Source organism: Crocodylus siamensis, unplaced genomic scaffold, assembly GCF_052110815.1.
Source record: "Crocodylus siamensis isolate JL-2025a unplaced genomic scaffold, ASM5211081v1 HiC_scaffold_187, whole genome shotgun sequence".
Classification (NCBI taxonomy): Eukaryota; Metazoa; Chordata; order Crocodylia; family Crocodylidae; genus Crocodylus; species Crocodylus siamensis.
In genome coordinates, this window is record NW_028324597.1 from 1 (window position 1) to 24,015 (window position 24,015).

The window sequence follows — 24,015 nt, forward strand, 5'->3', positions numbered from 1 at the left end:
GGAAAGAGAAAGTAAGGAGAGGGAGGGGGAAGATGGGGGCACAGACTGACATCTCTAGCTGGCCAGCGTCTGCCAACCGTCCCCGAGGTCCCTTCCAATCCCAGTGCTCCCCATCATCTTTTTATGACGCCTTGTTTTTTTCCTTCTCCCTTGTTTAATTATATTTTGTTAAACATGTTGCTGGCTGTTTTTTTTTTTTACTTTGCTGAACAGGCTAGTGGTTACCTCTGGAAATATTTACACTGCAGCCACTCAGACATAGGCTTTGGGGCCTGCAGACCTGGGCTGCCTATACACATGTTTGGTGGGGGCACATTTTAATTAAAGTGGTTCCTTGAGAGCTGCTCTAGTTAAAACACCTCTCTGTCATGTGTTAAGCCCCCAAAAGATTTAAAAATGGCCACAGGGGTGTTTTATCTAAATCTTGTTGAATGAGGTTTAGATAAAGCACCCCAGCGGCCATTTTTATATCTGATGGGGTTTATAAACATGACGATGAGACCACGCTGGAGTGTTCCAACTAAAAGGCAGAGCAGACTCAATTAATCAAGTCTGCTCTGATGTGTCCTAATTAGAACGTGAACCAGCATGTGTATAGCCACCCTTGGTGTCTACTCCAGAGCAAAGCATGTTGATGAAGGGGACTCCCTTTAGCTCTGCCTCAGTATATACATGGTATCCAGATATGTACTTCTGGGGTGGGCTTTATCGCCAAGTGCCACTCAGTACTCTGGCTCTGGCGGGTCCTAGTATGTGGTGCCTTGAGGCCCTGGGGCCAATGGTCTCTACAGGGGGGCCAAGGGAACCTCGTCCTTGCTGCTCTCCCCTTTACAGGTGTTCCTTCACGTGGCAAAAGAAGCTGGAAAAACCTCCAATCTGCACCCAGTTCAGGTGAGCCATCCCCATCTCCCCCGGATGATAATGCCCAACCCTGACACATGTCACACCTGGACTCTGCACTCACTGTGCCTTAGTGTCAGCCTGATCAATTGGATTATGTTTTTAAGCTCTAGGCTCTTTGCCGTGAACTCCATCCCCACCACCTGCGAGCTACTGGCATGTGTCCTCACCCCCACCGTGACCCCACTCTCTTCCCGTCTCTTTTATAGAAGCTGGACCTGCTGGTCCGTGACTATCCAACCTCTTCTAACTGTGGACTGGAGGGAGGGAAGAGGTATCTCAACCATGTCATTCAGGTAACCAGGAGTGTGGGCCACTTGTCTTCACCGAGTCACGTGAACCAGCCCTTAGTCTTCAAAATGTTCATAGGAAGCTTTCATGGCAGGAGTCATTTCCATCTTTCCTGCCTCCCTCCTTCCTTCATTGAACAAGAGTGTTTTCCCTTCTTCTGCAGGAGCTGGAGGCTGCTTCTGACCGCTCCCTGACCCTGGAGACACTGAGAAAAACCCGCTGTTATCTCATGCCCCACCCTGGCAACAAGTTCACAAACAGCAGCAATGGGACGCTAGCTGGTAAGAAGACCTTGGATTTTCTCCGCTCCTCCCTCCACCCCTCCCTGCATCTCTCCTACTCATGCTTGCTCTGCCACAAACCTGCTTCCAGGGTGCAAATGGTCTCTGACGCCCCTTCCACAAGTGATGGACCTGTCCTGAGGGACCAGGTGGCTACTGAGGTCATAGCCCTGAGCGATATCTAGTTTAGACTATGGACAACATTGCTTCTCCCCATTACAGCTTCACCTACCAACTTCACCCATTCCTGTCCCCATTTGGGACAGTCTGGTGTTGATCCCTCCACACACCGTGGTCCTTTCTCCCCTTGCAGACATGGATGAGGTTTTCAGAGTCAGTCTGAGAGACTATGTCGCTGGCCTGGTGAGCGAAGCTGGGGCCTGTGTCCGGTTGGACCAGAATGGACAAGGCCTCACAGGGAAGCAGCTGGCCAGCAAGATCCGGGTGAGGGACCAGCTTGCTAAGCAGGAGCGTGAGAGAGAGGGGCTTGGGATATGGGGTGGTATATGTATGACTGACCTCGATGACCCTGTGCTGGGCTGGGAGGAGCTGTGCTCCAGGGAGCAGGATATCAGCCCCACTTGGTGCACAGGGATGCAGGGAGCAGAGCAGAGACCCTGGTTGGGAGCACTGGCATGATAGCTACTCACCTCGTCTGGGATTATCATGCAGCATCACAGTGCAACTGCCCTCCCAACTGCCCTCCACCACGAGAAGCTTCAACTCAGGGAGCAGCGATTTATCCAGCGCTTTCTCTCTCTTTAGGATATCACCAGATTCCTTAAAGACAAGAACTATCACTTCTCTTCTCTCACAAAGGTATTGGACCTCTCTCCCCTCCCCCAAAAAACAAAACACTGTTAAACAAAAAAAAAAAACTTGATATGCAAGATTGGGCAAGAGGGTGCTGGGTAGAAGTTCATTAATGATGGGGGAAAGGAAACTGAAACTGGTCCCAGGTTCTCAAAGCAAATTGTTGCTTAAGAGATTCAGTAATGCCACCCACCTTCTGGTCCTCCATCCCCAGCACACAGGGGGCATGCCAAGAAAGCACTGGCTGGGAAGGACCCCTCTCCATTGAACTTGTAGCATAGCTGTGGTGAGCAGGAGGTGAAGAAAAGGGGGAAAGGCAGCCCCAGAAGGAATGGGAGGGGCATCTGAATAGGTGAAACCTGGGGTCATTTTTGGGGAACATTGGGGCAAGATGGATAGTGAGGGCTCTAACTCCAGGCTCATCCAATGGATGCCCACCATCCCATCTACTCTTCTACCCACAGATGGCTGAAACTTTTGCCCAAATCAGAAAAGAGCTGAATGAGAAAACAATAAGAAACATCATCATGGAATATGAAAAGTTTGTCCTGGAGCAGGTGAGTGCCGGGCAGTGAGCCAGGCGTGAGGGGCACTGACAAGGGTACGTGTATCTACGGGAGGTTCCTGAGTCTTCCCTTCAGGTTGCCTAACCCCGAACGCTTCTCTGTGTCTCTCTCCTGCCCCCAACCCGCTTATTGCCCCTAGGACTGCGACACCCAGATTGAAGCCCAGTGCCTGCAAGTGCCACCTGCTGAGATGCAGCAGCGCCTGGCAGAGAAACACCAGCAGTTGTTGCAGGGCTGCGCGGGGGAGCTGCGGGGAGAGGAGCCCCAGAAGCAGCCCTTCCTGCAGGAGCTGGAGCAGGGCTTGTCAGAGAAGGAGACGACCTTCCTGGACAAGTACAAGGAGAAATACAAGGTCTGGCTGATTTGCTGCCCCACAGGGCAAATCAGGAAGGGAGGGGTTGCCCTTTACCGGGGAAGTGAGGCATCCAACATAGGCAGCACAGCAAGGATGAGGTTGAGGCTTCAGTTTTCATGTGAGGTGGCCCAAGGGCTATGGCCCAGATGTGTTTTTCATGTCCATTTGGGTAGAGCGGAAGAAGCTTTGAGGCTGAAAGGCAGTTGGGTGATGGGGAGGCGCATTTGGGTCAGCATCTGCTGGCATTCACAGACCAAACACTGAGGCTGACTGCCCTGCACTCGCTGGGGCAGAGCCTCTCTCAGCCCTGAGTGCTGGGGACTCTAGGTGCACCTAAATGTGCCGATTTAAGGCGCTTTAGCTGTTTTAAGGTGCATAAAGGGCATGGGTCTACACCCTTAAAGCACCTTTAAATTGCGATTTTAGGCTAATCACACGTACATTTGATAGCTGCAGAAGCAGGTAAAAATTTAGGTGTGATTAGCTAAGCCACATTAGCCTACTGCATTAACGTAGTATTCATCAGTGAACTCACACTGCGATAATGCTCATTAGTGCATCTACACATGGGCTAATGCAACATAGTTATTCATGCCTAAATTTACTGTGTCTTAAAGCACATTTGGCATGTCTTCATGTAGAGACACCTAAATTGCCTTAGTGCACCTTAAGCAAAAGTCCAGGAAGTTTAGGTGCAAGTAAACCGGAAGTTTAGGTGCAAGTAAATCCATGTGTAGACATGTCCTCTGTTTGCAAGCAGCCAGAGAGATGGCAGTGGTGTGGGAAGAAATGTTCCGAGGGGTGAAATACTGAAGAGGTGGATGGGTAGAGAAGTGGAAATGGGGCATGGAGACTGGATGGATTTACCTCCAGGCTGATTCAGTCAGCACCCAGGATCAATGGGGTGATTGTGCACTTACACCGGGGTCACTGAGACTTGCATGCCTCCCTGACCCCAGTGATGTCCCTCCCTGAACAGCACTCCTTGCTCTCCAGTCCCAACCCTGTTCATTTGGCTTTCATTGCCAATACCTGAGAAGGGACTGGGGAGTGCGCACTGAAGTGGTGTCATTTGCTGATCTAAGTGCTGAGCCTATGATTGGCCCTGAGGTGTAACAGTGAGCTGTGTCCAAAGCACCAAGGGAAGCAGCGTGTTGTAAAACCATCATGCGTCTGAGCAGAGCAGTTCATCTAGAAACAGGTGGCCTAGGAGAAGTCAGCTGGGTATTTAACATCTAGATGTGTCCCCTTGTCTGTATTCCTTGAACGGATGCATGGAGGGATGGATGGACAGATAGGGAGATGTAAAGAGGCGGGGAAGAGGTTGACCCAACAGCCCCTACTTTTGTATCGCCCCTCCCCATTCCCTGCAGATAGGATAAACGATGGAGGAGAACAGAGTGAGGTTGGTTCTATGAACCTTTGTTCTGAGAGAAAAGGCAAAACTCAGGAGGAGTGGGGAGCAGTCACCTCTCCATCCCCGACATCTCCTGATGAGACCAAATCTCTGCTCCAGCTCCAGCACCCAAATGGGCCCCAGCAAAGTGCAGGCAGGATGATCTCCAGCAAAGTACAGGCAGGATGCTCCCCCTATTTTGCTGGTAGGAGTGTGGCTGCCATGCCTGGGGGAAGAGGAAGGGGTGATGTCCCTGGAGAGGTGTCAGTCAAGGGCTTAATTTCCGTGGAAAGGGTGCAGCAAAGTGGGTCATGGGAAGAATGGGAAGGTGTTGCAACTCCATGGTGGTCCCATCAATACCCACCACCCTTGTACCTTTTCTGCCCACAGAGGGCTATCTCCTCTGCCAACAGGAAGATAACTAAAAAGGCCATCAGAAAATATGAACAATTTATAGAGGAGCAGGTATGTCTGGCTTGTCTGTGGGTGGGAATTGAGGGAAACATTCAGGGCTGCGATAGCAGGGCTCCATGATTTTGGAGTAGGGAACATGATGTGTGTAGGAGGTGTTGGCATGCAGGGTTTGGAGGCAGCCTCGGTCTGGAGTGAAAGGGAGGGGAAGAGCTGGGTTTCTAAAGGGGCTTATAGATTTGCCCCCTGACCCCAGATTCCTGTCCTGAGCGATGGCTCCTGTGCTCTTTCTTTCTCTGTCTATGCATCTGTCATTGCCATCATGACTTGGCCAACCAGCCGCAGGCCCAGAGCCTGATGGTGACACCCTGTGACATGGAGCAAGGCCTGAAGAGGAAACGCCAAGTTCTGTTGCAGAACTGCGAAGGGAAGCTGTGCGGAGATGAGGCCCACCAACAGTCTGTCCTGGAAAACCTGGCACAGGAGTTGTTGCAGAAGGAGGAGGACTTTATGGATACCTACCGGATCGTGTACACGGTCTGGCTGGTTTGCTACCCCATGGGACTGTGCACACTGGGCTCTGTGGCAGTGGCCCTGAGGAGGGGAGTGGCAGCCACAGGGAGCAGAGGGTCTATAGGCATCAAGGCAGGGTGGGGACAGGAACATGGGGAGAAGTGGTGCGAATTTGGATGCTTTACCTTTTCTTTTGTGTAGTCAGAGGTTCTGACTGGGGAAGGACAACTCTGCTGGGTGGTGGGGAGAAAAACGTGGGTCAAAAGCACCATGAGAAAAGATGTATTGCAAAGCCATTGTGTCTCTGACCAGAACAGTTCGTCTGGCAGTAAGTGGCCTGGGAGACGTCAGTCAATGAGCAGCAACGGGACAGTCCTCGTCAGCCTCTGACTAGACCGATGTTCTACCATGGACATTTCTACTGTGCAGTAGCGTTGCCATCACGGTTCATGCCCGGCAATGCTACACCATCACACCACAGGCTACAGAGTAGTAGCTTCATTGCTACCGCACCATAGCATCTCGTGTAGACGCTCCCACTGGGTGGTAGCTACAGCCGAGGCTGGGAACTAGGACTGGGCGGTGGTGATTCTCCTGCTAGGAGCAGCGCCAGAGGTTCTCGGCTAGAGGGTCTTGCCCTCCACTCCAGGGGCAGATTGCTAGAGGGTCATAGTTTCTAGGGTCGGAAGGGACCTGAGCAGATCATCAAGTCCAACCCCTTGCCATGGCAGGAAAGAGTACTGGGGTCAAATGACCCTGGCACAGTGTTCATCCAGCCTCCTCTTAAAGACCGCCAGGGTAGCAGCCAGCACCACTTTTCTTGGGTCATCTCATGTAGAGTTTAGATTATGGCTGTATGGGATGGTTTTGGATAGGGCTGATCCTTTCTCAGGCAGGGGGTTGGACGAGATGACCTCTGGAGTTCCCTTCCAGCCCTACTTCTCTATGACTCTGCGGGCCTGGAAAGCCAGCCCCATTCATCTGATGTCTCTGGGACAAAAACGCTGGATCCCTTATGTTTAACATCCAGATGTGTCCCTTGTTTTTGTTCCTTGAATGGATGCATAGAGGGCTGGATGGATACATGGAGAGGTATGTATAGGCTGGGAGGGCTCACTCAGTATCATCCACTTCTTTATCACCCCTGCTAGCTCGCTGTCTGACACAGATAGGATAAACGGTGGGAACGAAGGAAGTGTGTGGCTGGTTTTATGAACCCTAAAGCCTTGTTCTCCGATCAAAGGAAAAACTCAAGAGGAGCAGGGGAGGGTCACCCTTGTGTCTCCCACATCTCCCGGTGTGGGATCCAGAGTTGTCCTTCCCCAGAAGACAAAGGGATCTAAGAGGAGACCAGGCAAAACCTGAGCCCCTCCCCGTGGCTGGTGGGAGTGTGGCTGCTATGTGTGGGAGAGGGAAAAGGCAAGCGGGGAGAGTGGTCATAGAGAACATATGTAACATTGGGCATCATGGGGTCCCTGGAGAGGTATCAGCCAAAGACTTAGTTTTCATGGAGGGGTTGAAGGAATCTTTTTGCTGGGGGGAAGGGGGAGGTGGGAGGTGGTTCCAGCTTCATGGTGGTCCCATGAACACCCAGCATCCTCACCCCCTCTTCTGCCCACAGAGGACTGCCTCCTCGGCCAACAGGAAGATAATTGAAAAGGCCAAGAGGGAATACGAGCAATTTATACAGGAGCAGGTACGTCTGGTATGTCTGTGGGTTGGAATTGCAGGATACATTCAGGGCTGCTATAGCCTCTGGCTTGGATAGCAGGTGTCCGTGGTTTTGGAGTGAGGAACTCAATCCATGTGGGAGAGCCCAAGGCTAGGGGGCAGAGCCCCGCTGACTGGTAGCGAGGGTTTGTATTTCTGAGCATCACAACTCTGCCCTTACTTACGACCCATCCTAATTTCTCTCCTTTCCTGGCATATCCATCAGTTACAAAAGATTGAGTCCAAGTTCAGGATCTTCTTGTGGTCAGTCAAGAAAAACCAGAAGCTTGTGGAGAAGAAACGCCAGGAGTTGCTGCACAGCTACTTGCAGCAGCTGCAGGGTGAGGAGTTGGAGAAAAATGTCTCCACGGAGAAGCTAAAGCGTGAGCTGTCAATGCTGAAGACTATCTTCGGAAGGAAATGTAATAACCTATTGAAGAAAGCCACAGACACGCGTGTTACAGTGGCAGTAAGCGCCATGGGAATGGTAGTAGCAGGAGGGGCCGTTGTGGGAATCATTCTTAGTCCTGCATTTATGCTCAGAGCTGCAGTTTCCATACTTTGATTGGTCATGAAATAATGTAGGATACAGCAAGATTTGCAGCCATTCTATGCCCACAAAATTATGATCAGCAGAGATATTCAGATGCAGAGCACCTATTCTCCCAGCAACAGAAAGTAAGTGAACCCCCACGTCCCCGCAAGTCCAGAAAAAGGCTTTTAGCAGCCCTGGAAATGAGGGACTTCATAGATAGAAGTCTGGGTAGACAGAGAGGTTTCAGGGGGTGTAGATTTTGGCTGAGTAATGTACATTGGGAACATGAGGGCCTTATCAAATCCTTATGAAGTCATTTCACATATGCACCAGATGATTCAGGAACTCTCTGCTTTCCTGCTCACTAGTTCTAACCCCTTGCCTAACTTAGGATGGGAACACTTACTAACCTGTTGTCACATGTTTATCCAGCCCTCATGTTTATCCAACCCTTCTCAGCTTACTAATGACTAACGACTGTTGTAACAGGGAATTTATGTAGAAGTCACCTGAGTTTGCTCCATTCCCGTGATCCACCCTGCCACAGCCCTGGCCATTCAAAGCATCCAGAAGCTCTGTGAGACTGCTTCCTGACCTCCTCCCTCTTGTGCTGACAGCCCCAGAGCTTGGAGGGCAGGAGGGGCTGGGAAGAGGGGTGGTCTGGAGGCTGCTGGGGCACCTTCACCTGATGGCTAGAGCTGGTGCAGAAAGGCTCCAGCCCCCTTCAGCCCAACAAGTGAACATCTTGGGTTGACATGGGGAGGGCGGCTCAAACTCATAGCACTTTAATGAAAGCACCATGCGTTAGAGCAGGGCCCTGACCCTGTAGGCACCCACAATGTCAGAGGTGAGAAAAATTTTAGAAAGCATAAGAAAGACAGGTAAAAAAAATAAGGTAAACGTTACTTGAATGTTTTATAGCTGTTACATCTGGCTCAGAACAAGATATAGCTGGGAAAGGCATATTAATCCTAATTCGAGTAGAACCTATTTTTATTCCCTCTCAGGAATACTTTTAATACCCTTATTTAGTAAGCTTTGTAATATTAAACTAGGCAATAGGGTAATAAAAACCAAAGTTCACCTCAGAATTCTCAGTCTTCAGTCCTGAGCTGTGGTTCTTGCTGAACAGCCCATCTGCAGATGCTAAGTGCTGTTTTAAAACTTAATTTGAAACCTATACAAGAAGTCTTTTTTCCTGAATATGCTGGCCACATATTGGAGACTTTTTAAAACTGTAGGACTGAAAATTCTCCCAAATGTTAATAAGATTATTTCTTTAGAAAAATATGCATTCTATACATTACAATCATTTGCTCGACATTCCTGTTTTGTACCATTTGGTCGTTTTGATCTTATCTGTATTTCATTATGAAATTTGACATTAAAATTTACTTTCATTTATGTTTGTGACTATTGCATTTTGGTGGGATGGTCTGGATAAGACTGATTCTGCCTTGAGCACAGGTTGGACTGGATGTGACCTCCAGAGGTCCCTTCCAGCCAGACTTTGCCATGAGTCTGTGACTGATCCCTATGTGCGATCCCCGCTGTTAAAATATATGCTAACCCTAGATTGTAAGGCTAGAAGGGACCTTGGAAGATCATCTGACCCAGCCCCCTGCACCAAGCAGGAATGACAACTGGAGGATGGGGTGACCCAAAATATTCACCTGTCACTCCTGCATTGGCTGGGAATTGGACCCAGGTCTCCTACATGGCAAGCAGGAATTCTGCCATTGAACCACCAGTGCTTCACATCTGACCATCTTTAGCATCTTTCTCTCAAAGTTGAAATGGAACAGTGCCGTTTTGCACAGCCCTTGTACAGACCCTGCTGTGGCTGCTGTTTATTTGAAATAAAAGGTTCCCTTTGTTGCTTTAATATATGTCATTTTTGCAAGGAGTTTAAGTGACACTAGGACAGGACAGGACAGGAAAGCTACTTTTAGGCTGCGTCTACACATGCATTTAAATGCACCTAAATTTAATGTGCATTAGCTTAATGTGCATTAAATGAGTTTAAGCAGGCATCTACACATGCAGGCATTAAAGCTCATTAACACTGTGTGTGGATTGACTTAGGACTAAAGTTAGTCCCAAATCAGTTCATATACATGGTGTTAATGCTCTTTAACACGTCTATAAGTTCATTAATGCATTTTAACTATTCATGCCTAAATATGATACCTGCATTTACAGGTATCAAATTTAGGTGCAAATAGCCTAAATTAGCCATGTTTAATGCACACGAAGGGTGCACACATGCAAATGCACACCCTTAATGCACTTTAATTTGGGCTAAAGCACATTAAAGCATCATGTGTAGATGTGCCCTCATTCTGGAATAGGAGTATCCACATGGAGAGTTATGCCAGTATAACTGGCAGTCAGACTAGGATAAAGGTCTCTCAAGTAGACAAGAAGCAGGCTAGGGACCTGGTCAGGGTGATGTGGAAGCTGAGCTAATACATACCAGGAGGGTGAGCCAAAAGCTGTCAGGAAGTGTAACGTGTTTCAAATTGATGTTCATTGTCTCAGCAAGGTGAGGAACATGTCCTGACATGTAGTGTGTGCTGCACAGGTAGTGATTGAGATCAGCACCTCCACAGGGAACAGAGCAGGCTGGGCAGGTCCAGCAAGAAAGGAGGCTGCCTGGGGCACAGGTTGGGGCAGATGATTTTCCAAAAGCCCTGCCAATCTGATGTCTCTATGGTGCAGTTGTAGAATTACAGAAACATAGAGAAGTCAGGCTGGAAGGGGCCTCTGGAAATCACATCTAATCCAACCCCATGCCAGAGGCAGGATCCTTATCCAAACCACCCCAGACAAGTGATTCTCTAACCTATTACTAACGTAGCAGGCTTACCTTTCAGAGCGGGGGTTGAGTCCCAGGCTTGAGATCCTGATGTTTTGATTGGTGGAACCCATCCACCAATCAGGACACAGCAAGGGAAATAACATTATGCCCCTTTCCTGAGGGGAGGGGAAGAGGAGCTTCCCTGGACCTGATTGAAGCCTGCAAACTGTCAGGTCTGGAAGACCTCAGGGGCGGAGCCCTGGGGCGTATAAAAGGAGCTGCGTGCCCAGCGCGAGGGAGATGTGTCGGGGACAGAGAAGAGAGAAGAGTGGGGCTAAGAGGAGCGGAGGAGAGCTGCTCAGCAGGGCGAAGCAGTAGCCCAGGAAGAGCCCCTGAAGACCTCTATCAGCGGGGAGCGGGGGACGGCTCCAGCGATTAGGCTCTCGGTGCACAGCACCGTGAATGGCACCCAGAGGCTGGGAGCTGTGTGAGGCGGCTCAGGTCTGCAACCTCTGGCGTGCGGCCACAGGCACGGTGCACAGGCCAGTGCACGGAGCAGGATCTTTGGAGCCCATGGGGCGGCTCAGGTCCCCAACCCCCAGAACGAGGCTGGGAGCTCAGTGCAGGAGGCGCTGCATGGAGGGTGAGAGGCCCTGGAAGCCGCTTGAGGTGGCTCAGGTCTACAGCTCCTGACACAGGGCAGCAGCTCAGTGCAGACAGTACTGCCCAGAGGGTCCGGAAACAGACCGAGCCCCAGTGCTGCACAAGGCTGTCCAGGTCCCCAACCTCTAGCACAAGGCGAAGCGCCCACTACACAGAGTGGTGCGTGTGGCCCTAAGCCAGGACAGCAGCAAGAAAACCCAGTGGGGAACAGAGCCTGACCTGGAGAACAAGAAGCAACCCTCCAGGACTGTGGAGTAGTAAGTTACCCCGGAGAGAGGGTCCCCCCCCGTGGGTAACTTGCAAAGGGGCACCACACGGGCCAATCCTGGGTGACAGCAGGGGAGCTTGGGAGACTTTGGGGTCTTCCTCTTTTTTATTCCCCCCCCCACCTCCTTCCCTGTAGTGGTACCTTGGGAGTGGGACCCCTGCCCTGGAGGGCACCCAGGTAGTCTAAGGACTGCTGATTATATCTGTGGACTCTGCTTTACAGTTTATGTGAACAGTTTGAAGTAATAGTCTGTATATGAATAGAGTTATAAGGTTGCCCAGTCAATATTCTTTGGTCTGGTTTGTTCTATTGTTCATCTGTATTTTAAATGATAACTAGGTGTGTATATATCTGTGTAGATATATATTATAGGGTTTATTGCTTTGTAAATGTGTACATATATATTAGGGCTGTGCTAGGCTCTGGACCATGCTTCAGATCCGGAGAAGCGCTGGCTTCTTTACGCGTTCGGAAGCGGTTTGGAGCTTCCAGACCACTTGGGAGCCGCTTCCCAGATCCGGCCATAGGATATAATGGGGAATCAATGAAATATCTATAACTTTGTTGTTTTGGGTCTGGTTTGGATGAAACTCGCAGGGGTGGTAGCCTCTGATGACAGCATGAAGCTGTCTCAAGAAGATCGGTGCAGGGGCTCGGGGGGAACTGCACCCCAAATTCTTGAAAGCAAAACTCATGTCATGTGTATGTGTTAGGCCAGAGGGGGGTGAAAACTGCAGGGGTGGTGGCCCCTGGTGAGGCCACAAAGCCTGCCAAGTTTAAAAAAAATCGGTGGTCCCTCTGCTTTAAGAGCGGCAGGTTTGGGTGTGATGCCTCTGTTAAAGTTAGGGTTGACGGTCATTTTGTAAGAGGTTAGATTATGGATTTGTAGAGCATAGTTTGGATAGGGATGATCCAGCATGACCTCTGGAGGTCCCTACCAGCCACTTCTCTATAATTTCTGTGACAATGACTGCTATTGTCTTGCTGCTTTACCTATGGCAGGTTATGATGCACTGCTTAATAAAATACTAACTAAAGGCTCAGTACCTAGTTTCTGCGCGTTAGTGCTGGCACATGGTTATTTAGTGATGCTTTCTGCACATTAGCCTAATAACACTGCGCAGTAGGCTATCGGCAGTTTTTGCCATGACGCTACTGCACAGTGTTATTACGCCAGTGCCCAGGGTCTTGTGTAGACATGCCCAGTGTCGACTGTATAGTTTTAGTGTAGCCCGGGTATACATGGGTTTGTACTTCCCTCTCCAATTGAGGGAATTACTGGCAGGGCAGTGTGCTGCGGGACACAACAGCCCAGCGGCCGTCTCCGTCCCCCATAGTCAGGTCCAGTCAATCAACTACTTAACTATACGCAGATTTATTATTGCAATAAAACAATTAAAGGGTAAGGACATAGATTATATATAAGGCCTGCGTGAGTACACAGCTATTCGATCTGGCTTCGGATCCGGGCGTTTCGGATGCCAGGGATCCGATCCAGATCTCCAGACCGGGTTCCTGCTTCGATCCGGCCGAAGTGGCTGCAAAGCTTCGGAGCCGCCTCAGAGATCCGGCCATAGGCTATAATGGGGAATCAATGAATTATCTATAACTTTGTATAACAGCGCTCAGGGTGGGGTAGAGGTTTAGGGCCTGGTAAAGCTGTTTCCAGCCAGGAGGACAGCTGAAAGCTTGAAAGGGTTGCACCCCAGGGATCAGCCTCAACGTGTCCCACAGGAGGAAGCAGGGGATGTGCGAGGCTGATGAGGGGACTGGGGCTACTGGGATGCAAGCCCCGCGCTGCCCAGGACACAAACCTTACTGGCTCCCCGTCTGCATCCTGAGCTGGGGACAGGTTTATGGAAGCTGGTTTTGATGGAAGAGACTCTGAAAGGCACCAGCATGGCTTGGGGCAGAATCTCCACCCATTGCCTATTAAATAGTCCCAGGGGTCAGCAACCCCAAAGCACTATATTAAGCCCCTGACATAAATCACCCTCTGGAAGAGCATGAAGCATCCTTGTCAGGGGCATGACCAGGACATAAGCCCTCACCTTAGGGGAGTCACAGCTCAGGGGATCAGGACTAGGTAAGGCCAGGGGAGCAAGGGTCCTGACCAGAGCTAGGAACCAGGTGATCAGAAGTAGGTGGGTCAGAAGGCTGAGGTCTAAGTGGGCAGGATGTGGACGGCCATCCTGGATAAAACCACTGGCAAACGTGGAGGGCTCAAAAGTAGTGAGTAGGAATTCAGATCAGCATCACTAGCCAGGCGCCTGGAGCAGGCAGCAGCAGCAGCACAGGATGTGGATGATGCCCAAGCTAAGCCAGGAGCAGGTTGTCAGAGTACAGCGGGTCACAAAGCTTGCAAGGCTCCCGGGAGTCTGGAATGAGGAGCAAACAGAACCAAGGAAGCCAGAAACTGGGGGGTCAGAGGCCCAGAGCTAGACAGGAAAGTACCTGTCTCCTTGGGCCCTGCTATACATCCAAATGAAAGCTGGATAGAAACCAGCCATAGAGTTGTTCCACATTTTCAAGCACTAACTTCAGAACTAGATGCCCTTTGTTTTTGTGTGATAATTACTTTGCACATGTGCCTGGTGTAAATCCATTGTACCATTTCCCAGTTCACTGCATTATATATGTAATGTGTAGCAAGGACCCTTGAGTAGCCTGCCAGTGCTGCTACTTGAAAAGCAAGTGCAGCCAGGCCCAGCAGGCAGCTGGGACCAGATGGGGTAGTTAGACTGCTGTCAGCTAGGCCCGACTTTACAGCAAGACAGCGGGCGTGCTACACAAGATGCTTACTGCGCAGTAGCGTGCCAGTCAAAAACTATGCTAATACACTCCTGTGCAGCCTTATTAGGCTACTGTGTAGTGTCACAAAACTGCGCTGGCACCATTGAGCAGTAACTGTAGTTACTGTGCATTTAGTTAGTCCTACATCAGTCAAGTACTTAACCAAATGCACAGTAACTAAGGGGCATTAATGAACATGTAGATGTGCCCAGTGATTCCTACCCTGGCACTGGCCTTTCTCCAGCATTGACACCCCCATATCACCCCTTGCTGCTGCCAATCCCACAGCAGCACTTTCCACTGTAATACCTTTAGGGATGCCTGGATGTGTAAGGAGACACCCAGGAAGTGAGGGACCAACAAGCTGCACAATCTTCTCCCATGCTCATCCTCATGGCTGCATCAGGGCTGCTTGCCACCTGGTGTTAGGCAGCCTCAGCTTGGCCAGGTCCTACATGAGGTCTTCACAGTCCCAAACAATGACTGCCTGCACCATCCCTTTCCCGGATCATTCACGAACGCATTGAAGAGGCATGCAAAAAACCCTGGGCTTCCCCGAGATTGATAGCCAAGCTCATTTGTCTTCCAAGGGGCCAAAACTGTACCCTGAAACCTTCCACCCCTCCCACTCCTGGCCTATGGATGACCTAAACACTCATTTTAATCTCCTTTGTTTCTGGGAGATGTATTCCCAAACAATACTTCACCACATCCCTCCATGCCTGTTCCAAAACCCGTCCCAAGGGATATCTGCTTGGACATACACACGAACAAGGCCCACAGCTTCGCCTTTATCCACTAGTTTATTGACACGCTCAAAAGAACTCTAATAGATTAGTGAGGCACGAGTTTCCTTTGCGGAAGCCGTGCTGGTTAGACCCTAGCATATATCGTCATCTTCTAGATGTTTGGTAACTATATTTTCATCATCGTTTCAACCAGGTGTGTCGGCTCCAGAGAGATGGAGCTCCTGGTCCATGGTTCTGGGATTAACCCTAACGCCTTTGGTAAAATTAGTTAGTCACAAAGCTGTGAGACGCACATCCAAACAGGCTCTTCGGCCATAACATTCGGCATCTATGTCGGGATCTCCCACTGCGGAGCACAAAAGCTCTTTGCGGATGCCGGGGACTTCTCGCAAGCCCCAGCTGGGCAGGAAACGGGTGGGAGTCCCAGGAGACAGCCGCGGTGTCCGGACTGCCACTTTCCCATCTAACCCCCAAAGCTGCTGCCTAGACAAACCTTTCAAAAAGGAACCAACGTTCCTGGGGAGCTACGCTGGCTGCCAGCGAGGCTTTTTGTGTGCATCTTCCTGAGGGCTGAAGGAGCAAAGCTCACTGCCTGGCTCGCTCCCCCAGGCCGGGCCATTCACCTCACTTCTGGGATCCCGTCCAACTGAGGGGTGACTCATGACGATGGCACATGAGTGACGGCAGTACTTCCAAGCCTGAGATGGCTGGGCCGGCTGGAGTGCACACAGAGACCTACCAGCCTGAGATGGTGGCCAGCACTGATGTTGTCAGGGAAAGGACACCCACCTGTTCCTCCTAGCACAAAACAGAGATAGTTAGAAAGTGGCTTAAACTGGGGAGCATGGGGCTTCTGTGTCCCTGGGCACCCTCCCCTTCTTTGCTAGTAAAACTGGATAGTCTTGTTCTGCGCACCCCTGCTCAGGCCCTCTGCGTCTGGCCAAGCTCCCTGACCCAGCAGCATCCCACAGCAGTGAATCCAACAGTCCAACCCCATGTCGGACCAAACAGCCCGAAGGAATCGGTGCAGGATGGGACCCCTGGCTAACTAGAGGGCCTTGGGGCCAGCAGCAAGAGCTGAGAGACCTGCAGGGGGAGGGAATGAGGCAACGGCACAAAGTTCAGGACCTTGATGGGTTTGCAAAACATACCCTGAATCTCTCATGTGCGCAGCTGCCCCCACCCCATCCCATGTCTCCTGGAACGACACGGGGCCAAGCTCGCAGCCAGGGAAGGTCAGGGGAGCCAGAGCCACAAATGTGAAAGGCTGGGACTATCTGTTTCCTCCCACCGTTGGACTTCTGCCTCCAAGCCCTTCTGACTCAAGACGCCAGCCTCCAGCTGTCTCAGTCAAAGCAAAACCCCTAGAGCCTGGCCCCCTGGTTTTGCATACCCCCCTTTCTTAACAAGGGACAAAAAACAGGAGTCAGCAAAAGGGAAAATGGAGTCCTGGCCGCACCAGGGAAGCGGAGGACAAGGGTTGCACCACAGCCATCCCGGAAACGTGGTGATTTCTTGGCCATGTGGGAGGTGCAAAGCAGAAGGAAGCAACGTGGCATCAGGGCTGGTCCTGTAACGAGTGGGTATGATGGGAGTCAGCACACGCCTGAGACTCTCGGTGACGGGATCCGTGTGACGCCTGACTCCTGCAGGCCACAGTCCCCACCCAACTCTGCACGGGATGAGTGTAACAGCTCTGGAGCCTGCATCTGCCCTGGGCTGACAGAAGACAGGCTTGGGTCTCTCCATGGTGGGCACAGTCCTTCACACAGGTGACTCCCGGCATCCCCTATGAGGATCTCCCACTGCCACCCGTGCCAGGCTCCTCATCCAGGCTGGCCTGGGGATCCTTTGCTGCGAAGGCAGATGAGGGGGAGTGCACTCTGCTAGGGTGCCTCCAGCTCCCGGGGCTGGGGAAGGAGGGAATCCCAGGATCCATCAGACTGCGGTGCAGCAGGGTGCCTGGGGCTGCTGGACTGGGTAAGCCCCACAGGCTGCCTCCATCCCAGGGACCTTCTCTCTGGTAGGGCCAGGTGCGCTGGTATGGGGGGGAAGGAAAAGGAAGGGGGTCACAAGAGTGTCCCTGGCTCAGGTGGGTCCAGGCAGTGCTCCCCCTGCCTTGGGGGTGGGTGGAGGTGAGGGAAGGGGGAGCAGACCCTTAAGTGAGGTGGCTCCATGCACTGCTCCCTTTCCCCTGGCATTGGTGGGAGCAGGGTTGTGCATGCCAGGCCCTTAGCTGAGGTGGGTCTGGGCAGTGCTTCCCTGCCCTGGGGCTGACAGAGCGAGGGATGTGTGTAACAGGGAGCTTAATGCTCCAGCTACTTTAAGGCAGGGGTTCCCAACCCCGGGCCACAAAGGGTTGGCTGCCAGATCCAAAGTGCCTGAGGACCAACAAACCGCAGACTGGCAAACTGAGGACTTGAAGTGACTGGCATGCTGCGGACTGGCAGCCATCCCTGCGGCATGCCAGTTGCTGCTGGTCCGCAGTTTGCCAGTCTGCGGCTTGTTGGTCCTCAGCATAAAAAGGTTGGGAACCCCTGCTTTAAGAGGAAAAAGGCTGCAGGGAGGGCTCAATCAACATTCAAGGGAGATGCCTGACCAGAGGGCCAAGCTTAGGGTGTAAATAAGCCCAGACCCTGAGCTGGGTAGGCAGTCTTGTCCTGGAGGCCAACATGAGAAGAGCTCCTGAGCAGACTAGACAAAGAGACCACCGAAGGACACCCAGAACACCTGCAGGTAATACAGCCTTAGGGCTGGGGTAACAATGGCAGTTCAAGGTGGGACTGAGGTGGAGGTCCCAGCAATCGGTGGTTAAGAAGGACTATGTGGAGGAGGTCCCAATAGGCCCAGAAGCGGAGCCAGAGGCCTGAGAGCAAGGCCAGAGCAGCTAGAGAGCCCACGGCCCAGGGAGGGGCCCAGGGAGTGCTGTGGACTGGGGCCAAGGGCCCATTACATTGAGACTAGGGCCAGGGACCCATGGAGCTGATTGGCAAGAACGGATTGACTAGTAATATCTGTGAGGCTTGGATGTGGGGAGAGGAGGCGGCCACAAAATCAGCCCTTAAGGCAGTGAGCAAGTAGATCACAGCTCGTGAGCAGATGAGATCTTGCTCAGGGATCCCTGGGGCAGCCTCCCGTTTCTAAATACAAGCTTACATCAAGGCATGCCTGGCGAGCAAAAGGGCAGGATGCTTAAAAGACAGAGTGAAACAGGGGCTGAGTCGCCACCGAGGGGTGTATCACACCCCCTCCGGGGCCAGGCTTTGTTACTGCATGCCAGCCCCCAGCTGAGGTGGGTCCAGGCAATGCTCTCCTGCCCCGAGGCTGGCACAGTGCGGGTAGGGTGTGCTGGGCCCCTAGCTGGGGTGGATCTGGCTACTGATCCCCTGCCCTGGGGCTGGCTGAGGTGGGTCCACACAATGCCCCCCTGCCTTGAGGCTGGCTGGGAGCAGGGGCAGGGTGGCGCGGGGGGCCAGAAGGGCAGAGGGCCCCTAGGTGAGGTGGGTACGCTGGTGTTTGCTGAAAGCAGAGCTCCAGCAGAAGCTCTTGCCACACTGGCCGCAGCGGTAGGGGCGCTCGCCGGTGTGGGTGTTCTGGTGCTCGAGGAGGTTGGCGCTCTGCCGGAAGCTCTTGCCGCACTGCGGGCAGCGGTAGGGGCGCTCGCCCGTGTGGGTGCGCCGGTGCTTGATGAGGTGGGAGTTCTGGCAGAAGCTCTTGCCACACTGCGGGCAGGTGTAGGGGCGCTCGCCCGTGTGGGTGCGCTGGTGCTGGATGAGGTTGGAGCTCTGCCGGAAGCCCTTGCCACACTGCGTGCAGCGGTAGGGCCGCTCGCCAGTGTGCGTGATCTGGTGCTTCGCCAGGTAGGAGACCAAGGCGAAGCTCTTGCCGCAGGTGGCACAGCGGTGCCGCTTCTCCCCGGCGTGCGTGCGCCGGTGCTCAGCCAGGTTGGAGCTCTGGCTGAAGATCTTCCCGCAGTCGGGGCACTTGTAGGGCTTCTCACCCGTGTGTGTGACCTGGTGCCTCAGCAGCTTGGAGCTTTGCCCAAAGCTCTTCCCACACTCCGGGCACTTGTAGGGTTTCTCGGCGAGGCGACAGGCACGCCGGTGCTCGGCCATCCGGCAGCTCCACAGGAAGCTGAGGCCGCACTGCGGGCACCGGAAGGGCTGCTCGCGCTGATGGTGCCGCAGCCCCGCGCTCTGAGCATAGCCCTTGCCACAGGCTGAGCACCGGAAGGGCTTGCCCTCGCCGTCGGCACTGTGCCGCAGCCGCTGGTGCCGCGCCAGCTTGGCGCTCTCGGGGAAGCGCTCCCCACAGTCGGGGCAGGTGAATGCCTCATCGCCAGCGTGGGTGCGCTGGTGCACCTGCAGCGTGGCCCGCTGGTGGAAAGCCTCCCCGCACTCCGGACAAACCTTTCCCGCACTCCGAGCACCGGAACGGTTTGTCCTCGGCCTCTCCCGGCGCTTCCCCTGGCTGCCGCTGTCCCGTGCCCCCTCGGGTGCTGTTGTCCCCTTTGGACCGAGCTGGGAAAGACTCGTCCATGTCCTCCTCCTCTTCCTCCTCCTCCTCCTCCTCCTCTTCCTCTGCCACGTCCCCAGCTTCTTCCTCCTCTTCATTGTCGCTCAGGACCCCATCGTCTGCAAGAAGGAAAAGGGAAGGAAGGCAACGCTCTGTCAGCCAGGCTCAGGACAGGGAGGGCCTGGCACCTCTTGGCCTGCCTGGGGAATCTCCCCCAAGGATCCCTGCCCATTGCCCCTGGATGAGCTGGTCGGGATTTCCCATCGCAACAGTTTTCCCATGGAAAGTTTGGTTCCTGTCCCAAACTGAAAATTTTGAGCTGGAACCTTTCTATTTTGACAGAGTTTCCATTGGAAAAAAACTGTTTTGAAAAGAAAGTCACAGCTCCCAACTTGCCTGGTGGGATAAGGGATGCAGCTGGCCAAGCAGGCAGGCCTGAAGCTCACCAACGCTTCTGGGGATTTTTATTTCATAGAGGTGCACCGATACATCAGTTCAATAGTGGATTGGCACCGATATAAAGAGAATTATCTATATCAGAAACCATCCTTAAATGGCCGATAATTTGGCTGATAAACGCATGCGCACAGCCACAGCGCAGCACATAGGCAGTGAAGGGCACAGCCGGCAGCACGGACAGCTGCCTGCAGCAGGTAAGTCTGGTGCGATAGAAGAGAAGGGGATGGGGGAAGGGGAAGGGGAAGGGAAGGGGCTTGTGGGGGAAGATCTAGGCCCCCACCATGAGGGGAAGTGAGGCTGGGGTAAGTGCTGCCCATTTGGGGCAGGGTGGACAGGGGCTGAAGCCACAGCTTGTCTGTGGCGCATGGGAGGGAGAGAAGGCAACTTCTCCTGCCACATGCTGCTCATTTGCTGGTACCCGCTGCTGCTCCTGTCACTCATCTGGGATGGTGGGGGGGCGGCTGTCCCCAAATCTGCACGGGGCAGCCTGGGGTCAAGGCTGCACGGAGCTGTTCCTGGCAGAGCCTGGGCTGGGCTGGGCATGGGGTGTGTGGCAGCGCCACTGGGAGGGGGGGCTATGAGGGGGGCACAGTGAATTTGGGGGGATGCTGCTATGCGCCCCATGCCCCACCCCGCCTGACCCAGGCTCTGCCGGGAACAGTCCCGTGCAGCCCCGGTCCCAGCCTGCCCCGCACTGATCCGGGGGCACACATCCCTCTGTGCCCTCCCTGATGAGTGGCAGGAGCCAGCAGATGAGCAGCGCACAGCAGCAGGAGCCACTGCTCCTTCTACCCTCCCCACCCCCTAGAAGGGGCACAGCTTTGTCCCCCGGCCACCCCACCCCAACCGGGCAGCCCTTGCCCCAGCCCCTACCCCAGCCTCACTCCCTCCCTCACGGCACGGGCCTTAATCTGCCCCTCCCCTTCCGCCACACCAGACTTACCAGCTGGAGGCAGCTGTATCGGAAATGGGATCAGCATCAGCCGATATGTCTCCTTAAATATCAGCTGTTGGTATTGCCCCAAAATCCCTATTAGTGCACCCCTATTATTTCATTTTTATAAAAATAATATATTTTATTTGCTATCACACTGATGACTGCAGGCAGTAACAATCCATTCAGGTTGTTTGTAACGGTCTTGGTAATTGTGTGAGCCTGGATATTAAAAACAGTGGCTGGTCCAGTTAGTATGGACTGCTTATCTTATGCTTGTTGTTCACAGGGTCAGACACTTTCTAATGGGAAAAAAAAAGATGCAATGGATTCACTCGGTGCTAACTAGACTGGCAGGGGGTTTTAATATCTTAGAATTAATATTCCAGTCCAACCCAATCATCAAGCCAAAAACAGTTAAAATACCAACTACAAATGCCCCAGTTTAGACTGTTTTAGTCACTGTTTTACTAACCACAATAAAATAAAACAAAACACCCAAGAAGATATAGCTATGGCCCAGGCAAACTCACTGCCCCTGAGCTGCAGACAGCGGGGCGCCCTACAATGTTTTGTTCATAGAAATCATAGACTTAGAGCTGGAAGGGATCTCCAGAGGTCATCTAATCCAACCCCTGCTTGAGGCAGGATCATCCCTATCCCAACCATCCCATACAATTGCATAATCTAAACTCTACATAAAACAACCATCAACCCTGACACAAGACATAACGCCCTAACGAGCCATAGATAAAGCAGGGGAGCTAATGCTAACAGCATGGCCATAGGTACAAGGCTCCTTGGGTGGGAAGCAGCCCCTCCACGGCAATCAGAGACCCAACAAGGCAGTAAGATTGACCCACATCAACCTGCCGGAGCGTTCTCACAGCTCCCACTGTGGGACAGGACATCACGTATTGATCTGATCAGGCAAGTCCACATTGCTCAGCCCTCCCCACTCCCACTCAAGATGATCCAGGATCCCCCACCCCAGTCTGCTCCATGTATTCCTCACCTGTCAGGACCACCCGGAGGGTCTCCCTCTCGTCCGAGTCCGGGTCACACATCTCCTCGCCCGGCTCCATCCAGGAAAACGTGGCTGAGGGTGCCATTGGGAACCTGCCCCAGGCAGAGAGAAGAAAGGAGGCGGCAGTTAGCTGGTGTGGGCACCCTGGCATTGCTCAGATAGATGCCAGTCCCCTGGAGGCAAGCAGGAACTAGACATGTGATGGGGAGCCCCTGCTTTTCCATGAAGAGCCAGTAATTTAAAAAATGTCAGAGAGTAGCAGGGCTGTAGTCTGAACCCCCAGCTCAAGACATGGTCATCCCTGACTAAACCACCCTGGCCAAGTGTTGTCCAACCTGATCTTCAAAACATCCAGAGGTGCAGATCCCACCATCTCTCTGGGCAGCTTGTTCCAGTGCTGAACTACCTCCCAGCGAGAAAGTCCTTCCTAATACTCAACCTCAATCTCGCCTTGCTGCAATTTAAGACGTGCTCCCTGTTGTCTCCTATAGACGCACAGAATAATCTATCTCTACAGAATCATACAAAATTAGGGCTGGAAAGGACTGTGGGAGGACATCTAGACCAACCCCTGCTCAAAGCAGGACCAGCCCCATCTAGATCCCAGCCAGGGGTTTGATTAGCAGGTCTTAAACCTCCAACTTCTCTGGGTAGTCTGTTCTAGTACTTTGCTACCTCCCTAGTGAAACAGTTGTTCCTAATATCTAACTTCCCTCACAGCAACCTGAAACCATTACTCCCTGTTCTGTCATCTGCCGCCACCGAGAGCAGCCTAGCTCCATCCTCTTTGTGAGCAAGCATCAGCTATCTAAATATTCTTATTAAATCCCTCTGAGACTGCTCTTCGCCAAACTAAATTATCCCAGGTCCTTCAGCCTTTCCTTGTATGTCACGTTTTCCAGACCTCATCTCTCTCCCCCCAGATTCTCCGTACATTTCCCGTATCTTCCTCCAAGTGCAGGGCCCAAACCTGGCCACATTTTACCTCACCAGTGCCAAATAAAGCAGGATTACTCAAAGGTGGGTAGCCCATCATGACTGTTTTCTGTGCCAGGTGCACACAAGAGACCGATGGAAAGGCACTTGGGCACCCCATGGACACACAAGCCTCGAGGATAGGGTAGCAGGGAGAGTGGCAGGGCTGGTAGCCCAGCTCCTTACCCCAAAAATGAGGCATTTATGGGGGAATAGCTGGGGTATCTTCCAAATGCATCATGACAAAGAGGACACCGAGTGACAGGGACAGCTCAGCAGTGGGAGTCTGAAGTGGAGATTTTGGGGCTAACGATGGCCTGCAAACACCAGGACTCGGCAGGATTTTGGTGGCCCAGGAAGCTCCTTTCTGGACCACGGCTTTCTCCAGCACCTGAATCCTACCAATGGAAGTGAGGGGCCTCTCTGCACAAGCCCCGCTCCAGCCCAGCCCAGAGTTGGCGGCGGGGAGGCCAAGGGGAGGCTCTCCAGCTTGGTTATGCAAGATCCAGTCACAATGGCTGAGGCCAGTCTTCTCATAGGATCATACATCAGGAAGGCTGGAAGAGACCTCCCAAGGCCACATCTAGTCCAGACTCATGCTCAAGGCAAGATCCTCCCTGACTAACCATCTCAGCCAACCTGTGCCTGACAGCTTCCAAGGATGGAGATGTCACAATATCCATAAGCAACCTCTTCCAATGCTGACCACCCTAGTAGTCAGAAAGCTCCTCTTCATCTCCAGCCTCCCTCTCCCCTGCTGCAGCTTGAGGCCACTGCTCCAAGTCCTACGGCCACGGAGAAAAGCCCCTCTCCATCCTCTCTATAATCGCCCTTCAGGTATTTAAAGACTTCAATCATATCCTCCCACAGGCTTCTCCAAATGAAATTGCCCTAACCTTCTGCCTTTCCTCATAGATCAAGCTTCCCAGGCGCCTAATCTTTCTCTTTTTTCGCTCTGCGCTATATTCCTTCCAAACTATTCACATCCTACTTGAAGAGTGGGGCCCCAAACTGGACACAGGACTCCAGGCGAGGTCACACCAGTGCTGAATAGAGCAGAA

At 52.6% G+C, this 24,015-nt stretch overlaps 2 protein-coding genes and 1 non-coding gene across 3 annotated transcripts; 1 reads left to right on the forward strand and 2 right to left on the reverse strand.

The window, feature by feature from the left end:
* Window positions 1–791: 791 nt before the first annotated feature.
* On the forward strand, window positions 792–9,510 carry LOC149851798 (uncharacterized; the record flags this gene model as incomplete). The annotated part of the gene is made up of 11 exons (XM_090030376.1): window positions 792–891; window positions 1,110–1,196; window positions 1,355–1,472; window positions 1,786–1,916; window positions 2,238–2,291; window positions 2,750–2,842; window positions 2,991–3,203; window positions 4,993–5,067; window positions 5,353–5,550; window positions 7,148–7,222; window positions 7,463–9,510. Coding segments are annotated over 11 exons (1,483 nt in total), but the record flags the coding sequence as incomplete, so codon positions are not given.
* On the reverse strand, window positions 9,455–9,525 carry TRNAG-GCC (transfer RNA glycine (anticodon GCC)). Its single transcript has one exon. It is a non-coding gene; the product is annotated as a tRNA-Gly (tRNA).
* Window positions 9,526–15,079: 5,554 nt separating this feature from the next.
* On the reverse strand, window positions 15,080–23,981 carry LOC149851800 (uncharacterized). Its single transcript, XM_090030375.1, is given in 3 exon segments — window positions 15,080–19,450; window positions 19,452–19,678; window positions 21,968–23,981. Coding segments are annotated over 3 exon segments (1,305 nt in total). The 5' UTR covers window positions 22,131–23,981; the 3' UTR covers window positions 15,080–18,535.
* Between the last annotated feature and the right edge of the window lie 34 nt (window positions 23,982–24,015).